This window comes from Ambystoma mexicanum, chromosome 6q (genome assembly GCF_040938575.1).
Source record: "Ambystoma mexicanum isolate Mex_15411 chromosome 6q, UKY_AmexF1_1, whole genome shotgun sequence".
Classification (NCBI taxonomy): Eukaryota; Metazoa; Chordata; class Amphibia; order Caudata; family Ambystomatidae; genus Ambystoma; species Ambystoma mexicanum.
This window is the reverse complement of record NC_090937.1, coordinates 675,039,077-675,057,624: the sequence shown is the minus strand read 5'-3', so window position 1 is coordinate 675,057,624 and position 18,548 is coordinate 675,039,077. Positions and strand designations below refer to the sequence as shown.

At 40.9% G+C, this 18,548-nt stretch overlaps 1 protein-coding gene across 2 annotated transcripts in view; it reads right to left on the bottom strand.

Annotated features, from left to right (window-relative positions):
- Positions 1-18,548, bottom strand: part of PRDM5 (PR/SET domain 5) — a 1,215,944-nt gene that overhangs the window by 528,995 nt on the left and 668,401 nt on the right. The window contains exon 12 of one of the 2 annotated variants that reach the window (XM_069631172.1): positions 13,602-13,625. The exons of the other annotated variant lie outside the window; for it this stretch is intronic. Coding sequence (XP_069487273.1) covers positions 13,602-13,625 — 24 coding nt within the window. The remainder of the gene's footprint in view (positions 1-13,601; positions 13,626-18,548) is intronic. 2 annotated transcript variants of the gene reach the window in all.

Sequence of the window (18,548 nt, the reverse complement as noted above, 5' to 3'; positions counted from 1 at the left end):
TGCCTTACACTGAATGTAGCTAACTAGGAATGTGTGCTCGTTCAAAGTGAAGGTCAGCTGCTTTGATTTTTTCTCGGGTGCCAGAATGGCCCACGACTCAGTATAAGGTTCTATTGTTATTTGACCTTGACAGGCCGGGACCACGTAAGAAACGATAATGAATATAATTTCAGAAACGAAAGCCATTTCATGTTCGTTCATTAGAAGAAATAACGTCGGCATAGAAGGAGTGTTATTTCGGGGCTGCCCTACGCACAGACACAATGGAAAATGCAAATATAATGTAAGTAACTCTTTAGATGAGTTTATACCGCAATTTAATTACTATACAGTAGCTTTAAAGACGGGTTAAGTTGTACTTGTTCGTTCTATGTGGCATATTGTTTTGTACCGCGCACTATCTTGGGGAGAACCGTCTCCTTTTACGGAAGCACCTCAAAACCTTTGCTTCTGCTTTCTCTCTCCCTCTCCCCTGCTACAACTGGTCCACTGTCTGCGATCTCGGTCCTGGGCCCTTCCACTCTCCACCTGCACTCCCTGTCAACCCCTGCACTGAGGGACTGTCTCAGTATCCTACAGCCCCCCCTTGACGTTTAAAACCCAGTTGCACTGTCCTAGCTATGAAATAATTTCCAGACCGAATATATAAAATGAATAATTTTAATAAAGATCTGATGGTGAGACTAATTTAATTTTTTATGTTTTTCAAACAGGTACTTCACCCATTATTGACTGTGTCACGAGTACCAGACACCGGCGGACGGCTTTTTCAACCGCCAGTTGCTTCTCCGCGTGAACAACGTTACCACCCTGACCATTTTATGGGACGATCGCCAAGTACAAGTATGCCCTTACGCGGTACTAATGGCTAGATGTAACATACAGACCGTTGTGGTGGCCTAGTGCCTCGTTGTTGGAACAGCCATGCGATTATCAGTGCGACCGAAGAGCTTATTTTATCGTAAACCAACACCCTGAGTACTGCACACGAACATCGCTTGCCTCAAGACGAACTATTTTGGATCGAGAGCAAATAAAAATGAAAATCGCTGAATATTCTCTAAACATTTGATGTCCAATAAATGTACTTTGCCAAATGTACAATCTTGCAGTTTGCTTTTAAACCACAGTTTCATATTCCGAATTGTGGCGCCGTATTGTGAGATGATCTAAGACCCTGTGTACAGCAAAGGAACATCGCGTGCCTCAAAACGAACTTTTTGGAACGTGAGCAAATAAAAATGAAAATCGCTGAATATTCTCTAAACATTTGATGTCAAATAAATGTACTTTACCAAATTTACAATCTTGCGGTTTGATTTAAAAGTACAGTTTCATATTGCGAATTGTGGCGCGCTGTGTTGTGTGAGCTGATCTGTGTTGATTTCCGGGTTCTGTGTGGAGTCGCGTAGAAGACGCCTGGGCGCGTTTGCCTACGCAGCACAGTCACGTCACGGATAGAGGCGGGGAATATGAATGTTTTGATAAAGTCTGTTTCAGGGGCGGGGGATTTGATTTAGTGCCGCAAAAGCAGGTGAGCCAGGGCGATGCGGCAAGTGATAGGATTATCAGAAAATGGCGGCTGATTTCGAGTGCGTTAATGGACGAAAAGTCGGGTAAGGTCCATAGGAAAGTTTTCTACGATCTACCGAGTTATGCTTAAAAACACATGGCCGAACCGTAGGGACAATAAAAAAAAAGTCCCGGAACTCTAAGGATTAATAATGAATCTACCTTGGTTCTAATATAGTAGAAAATAAAGATTGCATTGATGAACAGCAGGCCTAGGTGGAACACAAAATGTTACATTGTGTCAATGTAAAATTATATTCCTTTAGAAATATGTATGTAACTTGTTTTTCTCCATTGAGCTAGAAGGTCTGGGCCTCTGAAATATTGAACTCAAGACATTTGGCTGAGTACCTCTAGGAGAAGAAGGTCTGGTTTTCAGTGTAAATGCTAAAAATACAGGAGGAGTAGATCGGAATTGTGTAGGTGGCAGATAAGCCATCCAGCAGAAGGGACCTTGAGGTCAGGTTTCCCCATTAACTGTGCATTAGATTTGAACAAAAAAACATTTGAAGCAGTGGAGGGAAGAGCATGATTACATGGGCCAGCCAGATGTCATATCAGGTCACAGGAGAGAAATAAAATAAGATATGGTGGGGGGTGGTGTGAAACTCAGGGACACTTTTGGTGCCTTGCCATTGGCTAACATTGAATACATTTTCTTTAATAAAAACTGCATCGTGTGTTCCACTGAGCTCATCCTGAGTTCATATTAAAGGGGATCAGAAGCCCGTTGAATATCTGGTAATGGATACAAGTTGAGTTATAAAGACAATTATTATTACGCCTTCTCATAATTCTGAGGGAATAGAATGTTGGTGGGATGATAGGTTATGGAAGTAAGGTTTGAATCAGGAAGTGGCAGATGTGTGACTATTTCGGCTCAGGAGTAAATTGATAAAAAATGGTAGCTCCTCCCAGATAGTGCATGCTGAGAGCTTAGTATTTTCCAACTCGCCATAAAATATAGAACTTCAAAATATATACATGTGCCTCCAGTTATCTGAAAAATTAGGGAAGCTGCCATGTTAGATTTTAAGATCACTGAACAAGTTAAACCCACTTGTTATTTTGGGATGATGAATCTTTCTCCTCCCTCAGCCTTCATCATTCACCCCCCTAACTCCTTGTCCTATTAGCAGGCAGTGGGCGTATTGGGGGGAGGGAGAGAGCTGGCCAATGTGTAGCATGGAAAGTATGAAAATAATGGAGTTTCACAAGCCCTATAAGAGATCAGTTTTCAATCTGAGAGGGATGTTTCTTTGTTTTTCTTTTTGACTCTTGAGACCTTCTTTGGACTTTTGATTTTTCCCTTGACTTTCCCACTCCACTGTTGCGCCTTAACCATTGCATGGGAGGCAGAGACTGGGACATCTAGAAGCTAGCTGGGCCTGCAATGTGAGGAGCCCGAGGAAGTCTGGGTGCTGGGGAGTACCCTTGACAGAATCCTTTGACCAGATCTGTGCTGTCCTCAGAGGAGCCCTGCTATTTCCTTGGATGCCCCATACCCAAGGCCTCCCATGTAAGTAGATTAATCCAAATGCCACCAAAGTGTGGGGGGATCTGCAAACCTTAATATCAACCTCGCAAAGCAGGTGTGGGGGTGGAACTGGTTTATAGTCAAAAAGTCGAAAAAATAATGTCGAATAGCAAAAATGTCGAAAAAAAATGTCGAATGTAAAAAAGTCGAAAACACATACATATAATAGGAAAAGTCATAATTTCGAAAAAAAATGTCGAAAAAAAAAATGAAAACCCAAAACACTTTTTTTTTTTTTTTTTACCCAGATAGTAACATTTATTATGGGGGGGTCCCCCCCAACCCCCCCATCCCAAACCCCTACCCCAACCCCCCCCCTCCTCCCCATCCCCCCCACCCCCCATAGATATACCTTTAATTATTTTAAAAAAATCTTTAATATAATATTAAATAATTAATTAATTATTTAAAAAACCATCCCAAACCCCTATCCCCAACCCCCCCCCATCCTCCCCATCACCCCCACCCCCCATGGAAATACCTTTAATTATTTTTTAAAAAAAGTTTAATAAAATATTTATTATTAACACATAAAATCGAAAAAAGTCGAAAAAAATTCGACATTTTTGTAATTCGACATTTTTATTTTCGACATTTTTTTTTCGACATTTTGACTTTCGATATTATTGTATTCGACATTATGACTGGACACCGGTGGAACTGGGGGAGACCCTTGGCACATTTTGTTAAATCCAAGCCAAATAAATTCCACCATAGAAAATAACCCTATCCATTTAACTTGAATTGCATTGGGAACTGCCTGCCTTAATCATTTCCATTAAATTGTGGGTAGGGGAGAAGCTGTGTAGATCCTTAGTGCATTGAAGTGTAGTTAATTAATTCCCATATAGAAAATCACGGGATGTGTACTGTTAAGAGTTCAAAACTAACAAAGTTCATGCCCAGTGTTTTAGAGCAGGTATAGACAATAAAGTACTTGGGTGACTCTCCCTTTCTGAAACCTCTACCTTCTGTACAGAAGGGGGGTGTCCATAATCCCATAATAAGGAACCCTAAAACACTTCCATTCAAGTGAATGTAAAGTGTGCAAAACAACATTTCCCATTTATTTACTTGCATCCCAAAACGATTTTTTCCCAAAGCCCTGTATTTCATGCAAATAAAAATCCCAAAACAATGTTTCCATTGAGTTCCTTTCCTGACTTTGCCTTTCAAATAAAAAGTCCAACACAATTTTTTTCAATGTGTCTATTTGTCAAACCCTGCCTTTTAATAAAAAGCCAACACGATTTTGCTACTATATTCCCTTTCCCTTGCCTTCAAATGAAGGGGTCATATATAACTGATGCCTGGGGGTGGGGGTTGCTGGGAGAGAAGAGCATTGCGATAACACAAGCAATCAATGGGTGTTGTTCAAATTTCATAATTGTTAATGTGCAAGAAATCCTCTGTGTGTGTTTGATGTACAGTCTCTAAATTTGACCTGTGTTGTAGTATCTATAAGTTCATTAGAAATACAAGTCAGTCAATTGGTGCAAGTCATTTGGAATTGTGACATTGTGTTGTGCCACGGCGTTGGTGGCTGATGCTTTCGCTATTATTTGTCAAACATTAAATAAATATATAGTATTATCATACACCAGCCTGGCTCCTAGCTTATTGTTGGTACCGAGGGTATTTGCTTGGGTGGTACGATATAGGTTGGAGGCCTCACTAATGTTGAATCTGTATAAGCGCTTTGGGTGTGCACAACCTTGCTTGAGGGGGAGGAACTCCCTGAGAGTGACTGCATAATAAATCACAACAAAGCACATTATATTGCTGATTATGTATTACCTAATGTGGGTTCAAACAGGTGATGTGCAAGGCATTATACAAAATGCAAATACTTTGCTAATGAGTAGAACTTCCGCCTTAGAAGGTGATTAAGTGCTTATTGAAAGTGGTAGAGTCTGTTAAGCACATTATACTTGTATACCTGGTTTTCTTGCTATTTCATGTTTTGTTTGTTTAGCGCCCTTAAACGCCCGGGTCGGTGGTTGCAATATATAAATTATAAATAATAAATAATAATAATAATACCAGAGATGCTGTTGCTTATAATGAGCATAACACACACTACTCTAATGAGCTTTATGTATAAATAAGAGGAAATAAAAGAAAGAAGAGAGATGCACAATGCAAAATCGGTGATCTAATGCCCCCATTTCAATCCTTTGTATTTGAGGCCTGGCCTCTGATATGGTTTGTAGAAAAGAGGTATGATATGGTTTGTCTGACTTTGTCCTTGCACAGAGGCAGAAACGTCAACACTGGAACTGGAAGCCAACACAGACAGACAAACATATCTTGCTTTGAGGAAACCATGCCTCAAATATCATACTTTGTGATGTAATCTCATTTTCTGCTAAAGTGGGAGCAAGTAAACCAAGGACTCATGAGGTAGTGGCAAATCAGAGGAACGCAGATTCCATCTGTATGCCTACATATAATAAAACACTTCTTCACCACATCACTGATGTTTGATGAGAAAATATGAAAACGTTCTCCCTCAGGGGCTAATACTGCTTCCTACCCAAGATCAAAGTGTGATTTACTACAAATTCCTTTTCCATAGCTGTTCCCATATACACTTCAGCCATACATTTTACTTTTGTTGTCGAGTCCTGAAGTATGTGGGGATGTAATAAATGATATGTTTAAGGAGATAGGTGAACTATAGGGGCATAAAGTAAATTGGGATAAAACTGAGATTTTTCTATTGTCTAGAACGTGTGATAGTAACATTTTGCACTCTTCGAACTGTAAGTGGTCACCAGGGGGCGTCACACATTTAGGAATACATATTATTGGAGAATAGATTAAAATAATACAATGTAATTTGGATCTGGTAACCATGAAGAGATCGTTACTCATAAGGAGATGGGAGAGATTGACATTGAATTTATGGGTGAAAATTAATGGGATTAAAATGGTTCTTTTGCCTAAGCTCCTGTATGTTATTCAATCCATCCCTTTATTGATACATAAAAAACAATTAGTAAAAATTGATAAACTCTTTCAATCCTTTTTATGGGGACCTGGGAAAAAGCCTTGTGTTCCAAAATACATACTGATACAAAATTTTGAAAAAGGCGGATTTGGGTATCCAGATTTAATGAAATATTACAGTGCCTTTTTTACTTAAAAAGAGTTCACATTATTTTAGAGAAAAACCACCAAGGAACCGATTTGGTTGCGCATTGAAAGAGATGTTTGTGCACCTTATAATCTAGGAAATATTTATAGCATGGGTAAACTACCAAGTAAACAGTTAAAACTGACCCAGTGTTGGCAACCAGACAGGTGATAGGGTTGTGGTTTAGGGAACATGGACAGGGTTATGGTTTCAGCCCTGATGCTTCTATATGCTTCTATATGGCATAATACAGCCATGCAAATTAATAATAAATGTCTAAGCTGGGTAAATCGGGTAAAATTGGATAAAAAGGGGAATTCTGAGGTTAGAGGATGTGATGGATGGTGACCGATTGTTGTGTTTTGAAGAATTAAATATGACTTAGGATGGAGAGAGATAAATAGGTATTTGGCTTTAGCTTCCTTGATTAACCTGAGGAAGGATATGGCTGGTGGCTCAGTTGGGAAGAAACCAGAGATTAGCAATTGCTGGAAGGACAAGAATACAGTGTATGAACTTACATGCAATTCATGCCTATAGAAAAGAAACATCAATTAGCATGGACTGGATTGAAGGAAGCTTGGTTGCAAGATTTTAATAGGGTTATTTCTGATATGGATTGTAGAGATGTTCTGAAGGTGAATTTGAACTTGGGAGCAGATATGGGTTTGCATTTGATTTGGCAGAAAATTATTGGAAGGTTGTATTGGACACCAGTGAAGATGTTTAAATTGGGGCTACCATCAAATTAATTATGCTGGTGTTGTGATATTGGTAGGGGTACTCTTTTACATTTACTGTGGCAATGCCCGAGGGTGCAATTGTTTTGGAAGGATGTAATTGATAGGATTGATTTAATTTTTGGAATATGCTTGCAAAGATCTGCAGCAAACACAATTTTACTCTCACATAAAGAAAGATGTGTGCGTACTAGAAGGCATACTTGCTGGATAGACAGGGCCATAATGGGGGCAATTAAGCTAATCCTCAGGATTTAGAAAACTACGAAAAAGCCTAATGTTGATGAGTGGTTGACAGAGTTGCAGGTTTTATCACAATATGATAAGGTTTCATTGAAAAATAAAGATAAAGAGGAGGACTATATGATGTTATGGGGACCGTTTGTGGCTCTTTATGATTAATATGGTGGTGGGGTTGTAATAATAGGTGTGGCAATTATGAGAGTAGTTGGGGTGTGGTGAGGGTTTTTTTTTCTTTTTCTCTTCCCATTTGTGTTGTCTTTTGTGTTGTTTTGTGGATGCCTGTCAGTAAATTTATTATGTTTCACATGATATGGTTATTTTGTTGGAATGAACAATGTATGATACTTAGATGTTCTGCAATTTTGGTTATTACTGATTCATGTGAGACATTGTTTACTTTATATGAAGGTATTATTGTTTATTACAAACTTAATAAAGTGTTTAAAAAATAGACAAAAAGCAATAGAACACAGATTACCCTTACATAAATAAATTAATAAAGAAAGAACACTTTCCAAAATGGCCACAGTAGAGATCAACATAGTTAGGGAGCACCTTCTGCGCAAGTTATTTGTCAGAGGGAAATGGCCAGAAGAAGATGAAAAAGTCTGGCTAGAAGAAATAACGCAACAGGTCACTGCCATAGACATGATTATATGGCAGGATGGTGGCCTATTATGCCAAGCTTTGAGCGAGTTATACATGACTCCGAAAATTAAAGAGGAGTAGAGTAAAATTGTCAGAATTGCGGCCTATATGTATCTTCATATGGGAGTGATGTGGGAAAAGCATGAGGAAAATACAACTCTTGCGCAAAATCAATCCAAACTTTTAGCTCAAGTACAGGCTGAACAAAAATTAGCAGAACAAAAATTGCGAAAGAGCCAAGATTTTAAGGCAGAATCTGGAAATTAGGTTGGATTTCATTCTGTGTGCTGCCTTCTAACCCTGACTACCTGCTGCTTCTTTCTATCCACTCAGAATTCGATTATTTGTGGGTTGAGGGAACATTGCAGGGGGAAACCTTACCTTGGGTGCTATCTATCCTAATTCAAAGAGTGCTCCTATTCAATTGTGCTTTGGTTATGTTCTACTAGAAGGTTTACCAAGTGCATTGCTTCCATTTCTATTGTAATTATAACCCCATTGGTGATTGCTGCTGCATATTCTGATTTTTGTGAATTTTAAAAATAAATAAATATTGTATTTTCACCAACTGGCCTGATTCATGGTCCATTGTGAGCCGGGGTGAGACGGGTCAGGTAACGGCTCAATTTGAATTAATTGACATTAAAGAAAAAAGTATTCCTATTGAGCACCACATCCTAGGCTAAGACCAAGTGTCCTGGTCCAGTGTGTGACGCCCGATTGGAATCCTTAAGAGGAACAATAGTATAAGCAGCATTATGTTATTTTAGATCATGAGGTTTTTGTACTGTGCCAAAGCACAACCATAGTGGTCCCAGAGCGCCTGTCTTGTCTGGGAAGTGGGCCTATTGTGTCCAAGTCAGGGATGATTGTGTCCCAGTCACGGAAGATCAGACTTCTGTCTTTTCAGACCAGATGAGTGGAATTAAGAAACAGGATGGGAAAGCATGTACAATTGTAGACAGAAATCGGGAGGGTGATGAAGCCAGGAAGATGGATGTTTGTGGTAGTGTGGGTGTCTGATGGTCCACAAGTTCAGCTCTTGAAGTAGGTATCGCTTTGTGTTTGTAGAAAAGTTGATAGAATGATTGGCAGTTTGCTTGTAAAACGTTTGCTTGTAAAACAGGTAGGGTACTGAGGCGATCGGCTGCATGATAGGCCCAAAATATGCTCATGCAACCCAGAGTGAAGACAAGACCTTGATATGGATTGAGTTTATACTTATTTGAGATTGGATCCCAGAAAGATAAGTTGAGGTTGCCTGACCTGGGCAAAAACTAGCACCACCCAGAATGCCCTGTATAACAGATGAGTGTGCTTGGATAATGATGATCAAAGGGAAAGGGCAAGTGTTTCATATAGGTATTTCCATGGGACGGACCAAGCCTGGTTAAGGGCACCTCAGTTACAAATCAATTATCAGTACATTTGGTGTGATTTTGTTTTCCTAATGCCAGACATGCTTCAACAGTGTTCCAGTTTGTAGAAAACACATTACGTCCCGCATCCCCATCTGATGGATACCAGGCAGGTGCCTAAGTGCCTGCTGATCTTGAACCTTTATGGGTTATATTTTGCTGGTTTCACCAATGTAAGATGCCTGTAAGGCAGAATTGGTTGCTGATTGACTGAAATCTGCCAGTTTATTTGAGTTTGCAGGCTACATATAAGAAACATGTCCTGTTGGTGGATGTGGTGCCTAGCATGAACAGGATATCAGCATGAGGTTCCTGTTGGCATTCTAATGTAATGATAGCTTCTGGTAAGGCTTATTGCATAGGGGGGTAAATATTAGGTATAAACACAATGTAGGTAATGCTTACAAATCACATGGAACAACAATTGGCGGCTGGCATTTGGGACATTAACAGCATGCTTCCTGCACTCTTATGGGAGTTGAACCACCTGGGATAGCAGGGAGACAGAGGCCTCTAACAGTTTCATTATATACATGTGGGACATATCAGATAATGAGTCACTGGAGCCTGGAGGCAGATTCTTGATTAAAAGGTTGCAGTATGGGATGATAGGAGTGCAACTGGACTAGTTGGTAAATGCTATGGGGGTGCAGTCTGTGAATTGGTGAACTTTACTACTTTGCTTGTCATCATTTTCCGTAACATTCCATTGGTAGACAGTAATTCTGTTTCAATAATCAGCTGGCAGTGTGCTTAAAAATGTTACGGATTAAAGTATTCTTTTGAAGAAGGTTACCTGCACATGCCAGCAATTTGCTTTTTTGGGTCCAGGATCCTGAGCAATTTTTTTACATGTTCCTACTGGTTTTTGGCCTTTATTTATTCCTGACTAATTTTCCGGGCTAACTATATTCCTCCTTACATTTTCCTTGTGCTTCAAGGGAACGGTTTTATATTCTGCTTCCTAGGGCTGGTTACTTTTGACGTCATTCATGACTGGCACTTTGAATGCTTGATTTCAATTTGTAGTTAAAAGAAGTCTAGTAGGTGCTATAAGAATGCAAAATACATATTTTGAAGATATCAATATGAATAACAGCAGGTAGTATAGCGATCAATGTTTTTTCCCGGAATATGTAGAACTTGGCCACTTGATCAAGCACCATGCAAAAGTCTTTCTCATATTATCAAGTTTAAGCCTTTCAATGTCATGTTTCATGTAACTCATTTATGATCTACTGAAGTGACCACATTGAAAAGATCCTGGGATGAGGGAAAGTGAGAGGATTCTTGACTCTTCAGTTGATGGCAAAAACAAAACGTGTGGAGGTGCCGTTTCACACAGTAAAGAATGTTCGATGAATGTACACCAACATGACACAAATGGTACATTTTAATTGATGCAATTGTTAGAGATTTGCCAGTCACAGTTGACTGTGTATGTGGTACTTCACTTTCTGAACCTAAATTCAGGCATGGATGTAATAAAATGATTATCTCTAGGAATACTGGCAACTTAATTATAGTGAGGAGTTGCAACCTTCCTGACAACTGAATGTTATACCAAAAGACCACAGATAAGTATGTTGTTAATGAAACAGCACATTTCTATCCTTTATTGAAAATTGTGCTAAGGTAGGTATATGTAAAATGTTGAAACCTAAAGTAATTAAATATGCCTTCTTCTATAATGAACATGTTTTTGCAAATCAGCCACATTATTACTAATACAATCCTGACCTTTGCACTTAACAATTCAGACATGGGTCCTCCTCTGTACTTGTGGACAGTCAACCCACATTGGAGACAGGTGCACAAGGCAGGGGGCTGCAACCCCGGCCGTCTTGGAGCTGTGGTTGGGCTGCATTGTAGCTTTTCCCTCCGGGAGGATGGGGACCCTGATGGGGCTCCTTGGAACTGCCGCTGGAGTTGTGGATGGTCAACCCACATTGGAGACAGGTGCCCAATGCCGGGCACATCAACTCTGAATGTCCTGGAGCTCTGGCTGTGCTGCGTTACAGCTTTTCCATCTAGGCATGGATGGTGACCCTGCAGAGGATCCATGGGACTGCCGATGGACGGCGACCTTACCCCCGACCATCCTGGAGCTCTGGCCTGGCCGTGTTGCAGGTTTTCCCTCCAGGGAGGGATGGGGACCCTGCCGAGGCTGCCTGCGACCACTGTAGGACTTGTAAATGGTTGAGCCACATGGAATACAGGCACCCAATGCAAGAGGCAACACCCCAGTGCCCCCCGGAGCTCTGGCTGTGCCGCGTTACAGCTTTCTTACCTTTGGGGAGGGATGGTACCCCGCTGAGTTGCCCCACGACTGCTGCTGGTCTGGTGGGCATTCGACTCATGTGCGAAGCAAACGCCCAAGGCGGGGAACAGCACCTCCGGCCATCCTAGAGCTCTAGCTGGGCTGAGTTACAGCTTCTCCCTCCAGGGAGGGATGGTGACCCTGCCGGGGCTCCCTGAGCCCGCTTCTGGACTTGCATGGGAGACAGGCGACCAATGCCAGGGACATGACCCCCAGCGTCCTAGAGCTGTGGCTGTTGCACATTACAGTTTTTCCCTGCAGGGAGGGATGGGGACCCTGCCGGGGTTCTGTGGAGACTCCACTGGACTTGTGGAAGGTCGACCCACATGGTAGACAGTGCTCAAGGTAAGGTAGGACATGTTTTCTTGCACACATGTTTCAGTTGTTTCCTCGTCGCAAATCAAAATTGTGCTTTTTTCATTACATTTTGGAATTTGCACACGTTCTGGGTAATAAATTGTATCGCAACACATGCAAGTGGGACCTCTTTGGATTTCCATGGGTATCTTCTTTTCAGAAATGCATGGGGTTCACTGTTTTCCTTGGTGACTGCAACGCCCCAGGCGCAAATCTGTGGGCTGTCCCGAATTCCAAATTCAGTCTTCCCCAGGTTGTTGAGTGGACCAGTGGTTTCGTTTTTTCCTGTTGCACCCAGGTCAGTGCACCCACACATGTTATGTACTGTTTTCATTGGGGCACCTTTGGGAGCGTGGGAAGGTAGGATATGTGTTGTTGCATACATGTTTCTGTGGTTTCTCGGGGGCAAATGTCTCAAAATGACATTTCCTCGTAATGAGGCCCACTGTGTTTCCATCTCACCAAACCGAGATCGGGAAAGCCTTTTAATTGTCAAAGTGCCTGTGTAATCTACTATGGAGCGTCTTGGCACTCACCATATCCTGGCAGTATTGTATTGCCCTCACAAACTCGATACTTCCCGACTCTGGCTGAAGCACATCAAAGTGTAATTGCCTCCTGTGTGTCTTTCTCTGCCTGTTATTTGAGAAACAATCATCCAAACCTCTTTGTTGAAGAAGAACAATGTATTTACTGTTTCGTCCAACACATCTGAACACCATTACTTTGTCAATATAACTTGATCACACTTCGACCTGACATTCAAGTCTATAAGTCAGATTTGCCATTCTAATTCCCAGTCTAGTCAATTTGTCATGTAGAGGTAAAGTGTGAAACAGTTTATAGTGACGAAGATGTGGTCTGGGAAGTAAATGCTGAAAGGGACCGAAGCTCTAGCCACTTCCAGTACATGCCCTGCAGCTGAAAGTTTCTCTAAATGATGGTAGGAGAGGTTGGGGCTGATGCACCCATTCTTCATAGAAAATAATCAAAATTAGTTAGCATTTCTTGGACCTCATCTGTAGTGTCACAGTAGGACAGAGTGTAGAAAACGATGTAACAAATTAAACATTATATCATCCATTTCCTTAAAGGTTTAAGGACACAGGTCGACATTTAGATATGGCATTTAAACATATTCTGAAATCAAAATCAGAAAGCACATTAGAAAAAGGAATGAAAGGAAAGCATTTGAAAATGCAATTAACAGAAAGGGAAGTTACATACTGTTGAAGGCTATCGCAATGTGGAAAAAGGAAACAAGAGAGTAAATGAAGACCACTTGCACACAAATAAAATTACATTGTAGTTATTACAGTGGATATTTCCGCTAATAAGGCACACCAACTAGCAGCCATCAATGGAAGCTCACCTCCATATCAGAGCCACACAGCAATGCATGGTGGGTAATTATACCATTAATCTACTGACAAAATAAGTGCAAAGCTAGAATAGAATATAGTGAGACTAAATGCAGTAGAACTATAAACCAGAAGATACGTAATATAATGGGAAAGCACAAGAACATGTAAATATGATAGTGAAGCAAAGTCATGCAGATGCAATGTAAAAGCAAACTAGAAAGAACCCAGTTAACCATTATTGTTATGAAAAGAAAATAACTAACCTGAGCAGGGTGAGTGAGATGTGCCTGGATGGAGAAAGGTGGGACAGAGTCAGTGCACAAAACAAAACAAGCGCAAATGCATCACATGAAAATGAATGAATTAACAACACAGTGGTTATGCTTGTTTCTTCCTGCCCACCCATCTGCCCCAACCCCTTACAAGTGTAATTATGATCGCCAGGTGAGCCAGCAGAACATGAGAGGGGGATACAGGCCAACATGCATGACAGGGGATGACTAGGCATAATTTCAGCACGGAAATCCTCCCAGCAGAGACAAGACCATGCACCCAGTATGCCCCCCTTGTTCCCAGATGGTCATGGACACAAGGCACATCTAGGCAAGTATGATTTGCTTCACCACCAAGTCGTTTTGGGAAACCTGCAGTATAGATATGTCTGCAAACTTAAAGTTAAGATTTCAAATTATAACTCAGACTTTTATATTTTAGTATCTATTTTAGTATCCACAAACCTAGTTGCATAAAGACTCCATATGGTCATCACACATGCCTTTGCTGTACTATTGATTGCAGGTTGCGGGTAGTGTTGAATTTCACAAAGGTGTGCCACCGTTCTCCAATCATTTGATGCAGTTACAGTGGAGCTGAACAACTCCTCCTTATTTCGAAATCAGCATGATAAAAGCAGCCACTATTAACAGGCAAAGGGGAGGGTTGCCAGGGTGGAGCTCCATTCATTTTGGCGGGGGTGGGGGGTCTTGGCTCTTGCCCCCGATATACAACTTTTCGCTCACTTTTCCAAGAGGGAGAATTGTGACATGTTAGCGTGGCATCATGTGATGCATGGGAATGAACAGGCCGTTGTGAAGTTGTATGGGAAGGAGGTGGAGACATGGTGAGCAAGGAATGGAGCCATGCTTTTTCCCTAACCAGAGGTGCATACAACAGGGCTCAGAATGCCCTTGTAGAAGGGGCAGGTGTGTGATAAGTGTCGGAGAATGAAAGGTTTCTGGTGGAAGACACCCTAGGGCCGTGGTGCCTGATGACTAAGCTGCGCATGTTCAAGACTCTTACCAAACTTAAGGGGCTTAGTGCATAAATGTTGTTGAACTTCAACACTAAGAAAATAACTCAGTCAAGCATTCCATGATGCAGGGTGCAGTATGTGTAAAGTACATGCCTACCCTGACCATTCCATGCGATTACACAACAGAACAGCATAGACTTCAACAAGCCTAAAGAAATACAGTTGAAATGCATTAAAGCTCACAGACACACCTATCAATTCATTCCTTCGACGAAAATAATCCACCTGGTACTGTGCATTATTCCACAATTCCACCTATGCATCTCACTCTCTCCCCATCTCTGCCCATAGGAAGTGTCGGCTGGTAATGGAGTAGAATGTCATAGCATTGCAGAGGTTCTTATTTTTCTCACCTTCCTTCCTAATGTTTTGCTGAAACCTAAACCACATAAAGATGGCTACAGGTAGAACAAGTGTTTGCTCCACCTTCTCGGCATATCTCCCCCTTTTCAGAGAAAGCAGAAGGATGTAAGTGGGGAAATGACTAACAGCTGGACAGAGCACACTAATGTTGAGGTTTGAAACCAGCTTCAGGCCCATGCACTCCAGTTTTGAATAATCCTAAATTCACCATTGGGATGGATCCTAGATCATGCAATCAGCTGTCATTTGGAGGCCTTAAAACACAGGCAGACTGCCACAACCATAGACCACTTTAACATTTGAGTGGGCTAAAGATCAATTTAAATGAACTAAAGAAGAGAGGTTTAGATCCACCTATACAAATGTATTGGACTACCAAACCTTCAATCCGGTCTGTGGTAAAATATATGATAGGACATAAACAGAGAAGATGACAACACAAACACAGATGTGAAATTGCCTATCTGTAGCCTGTGCTCAACAAAACCAATAGTTTGGTATTACTTGTAAATTCCTCCAAACCAAATCACAATGCAATATCATCTTGCGCTTTCAACTAGCTTGCCTTTCTTAAATGACCTACCCAAAAGGGGAACGTCTTGGTTTTGACTCATACAGCTTGCATGCCAACCAGAAGCCAACCAGAAACAGAAAATAGGTTTGGACCTGGTGAATGGCAACTTGAGAACAACTTAAAAGAAATACCAAATATGTAAACGGAAGCTCTTTTTTGACCTGGTTATAAAAAAGAGACATGGCAACCTAACAGTTTCAAAGGCTCTCTAAGTGAACCAAGCCAAGAACCCTAGGGCACCTGCAAAAGAAGTAAGAGACAGACCACCTCCAAGGCAATGAGATCACAGAATTGAGCTCAGCTTGTTAGAACTGAAAAGGAAGCATGTAATATTCCAAATGTATCAATTGGGTGATGCAGGGGCAGTAACTGCCTGCATTTCTACTTCTCAGCCAGCTGATAAAAGAGAAAATGTATGTCCTCAAAGTTTAAGTTCAATAATCAATGGACCTTGAAGTGCCAACCCTGTCATTAATGCTTAAATTGAGTCAGGCATGGGGTATAACTCACACGACTCAGGAAACTGAGACGTGTCACTACTCTTCAACTTCCTGCACCGTGGGTACTAGTCCCACTGACCACACTCCATTTCCCCTTACTTTTACAATCATCCCACACCCAACACAAGAGCATGACATTCATGGATAACTATAATCTGTGATTTCCACCTTCCCTCCTTTTCTTTTGTATGACTATTATGTATTTCTAAACCCATGGACCCACAATGCAGAATCACTGTTTGTTCATTGTTATTTTTCCTTAAGGGTTTGCTTTAAATTATTTACTCAAATGCATGTATGTTCTGTAAAGGAATGACTATCCACTCCCCCTCAAACTGAATGTAGTGGAGATAGACCCACTCCCCCCAAACCAAACGTAGATAACTTAGTGGGGTGATCAATGCCTTCAAATGTTGTAGAAATAAGAAATATATAGTGCTTCACAGCAATGCGCTTTAAAAACGATTAATGTTTATGAGGTCAGAATGTTTTAAATGATAGAAGGCTTGTTAAGTAGTACATGCTAAGTATATTTTACAAAAAAACTAGACTTGAATCGGACCAGGTATCAAAATATGACCAGAAATATAGTAATCACAATTCAATAATGATATAAGTGGTTCCGAAAAATCAATAGCTAAAAACTAAAATTTGGTTTTATTTTTTTCTAGCCCTTTCTCAAACTGTAAGTTTGTACAGTTGATGTCATCGAATTTGGTCCACATAGTCACCACCTTCGACGCCTTACACTGCTACAAAGTAATTGCCAGGTTAGTACCAACGGCTGCACGTGCACACCTATAGATATCCTCGCTTTCGTTTTTAAAGGTGCCACTAACACGTTATCTTTGTGTTTTTGGTTTTTAGCTGCATCATTATGCATCTGTGTCCCTAAAAACTTATTGTCCTGAAGACGGGCTCAGCACATGTCTCATGACAGATCAAGCCAGCCAAAGAATGTTTCCTCTTTTTCAAATTACACCAGCTGATGCCTAGAAACACATTTCTCTGTGTCGACAGAGCCAAGGACTAATAAAATATAAACTAAGGATATATGCAATGTAAACATCACACCTATACTAACCTCACTCAACTGTTTGTTTTATAAAAAATGATGACGGTTGTAGTTGTTGTTTTTTTCGGTTAGAAAAATGGTGTTTTTTTACTAATTGTTTTTATGTTTTGTAAACAGAATGCATTACGTTTTTTTTAACATGTCAGTTTTCTACGGATTAATTAAAATATGTTGATCTCTATTTCTTTCCCTTGTCCTATTTGGATCATTTTGATCAATATGACTGTAAACACTTAGTGCAACCAGGTACACCCAGCATGTGTAGAGGCGGGTAGCTGTTTTCAGTGGCATTCTTGTTATATACAGAAATATACTGATCCATCATTTTGTGATAGGTCAGGAATGGTCAGGCGATTCCTAAAATGGTGGATTGCTGTCATGATGAGACCAGTGGAGATATTTTTTTATAAGGAATTCATGTAGAGGGCAAAGGAGGGGGCAAGGAGTGGGCAAAGAGTGGATACAACTGGTTTAGACTCGGTCGAGTATCAGATAGGCCAGCGAATCACAAGTAGGGAGAAGAACAGCACATTAATCATGCCATGTAAAATTAACAAATCACAGACAGGAAGGGGTTGTCTTATGACCAAACCATTACCTCACCTCCCTAGGACTGTATATAAAGGCAGGATTTTACTCAGAATTGTAGCAGAGTTCCTGGGATGTCCCTTGTGTATTGCCTGCTGGAAGAAAATAAACCTGATGACTTCTGAAACTTGCCTGAGTGTCCTGCTTGCTCCAGAGTGTCTCTTCCTGATCCCAAGAAATGCCAGGCCCAGAGAGTGGGGGTGGTTGGAGCATCCAGAACAGTTCCATGCAAAAAAGGATGAAAATCTGAAAACGGCTTAATAAAAGCAACAGGCCAAGTGACATAGTTATGGCCACATAGATACAACAACTCCTCCGGTCTTTGCAACATTGACTCATGGTGTGTGACTGAAGGCAGGCTGCCAGCTCAAAGGGAGTGAAAACATTATTAGAATCCCTTCACGACCCGGATGTAGCCTAATTTGAGCCAGTACTCACATTGCAGCCTCCCGTCAAGCCTCACAACCTAAGATTGAGGCATTCTGATGCTTATAGTAGACCAGCCTACTACCTGCCTCTAAATGAATTGGCTGCAAAGGAATTTGGCCTGCTACCACCAAGATCACCACACACCTGTAATTACTGTGCTATAAAACTTCAGGATGACAGAGTAAATATTATATAAACAACTTTGTAATATTATCCTCAATATTAAGCAAGAAAAAGAAAATCCCTAGAAGCTGAATTGGTTGTTCTGTTTTCTGGGAAGTTACGAAATGTTGAATAGGAATTTAAGGTGGGGCTATTAGAATGCCACCCTGTAGTCATCCTGGGTTGGCAACCACATTCAGACGCTAT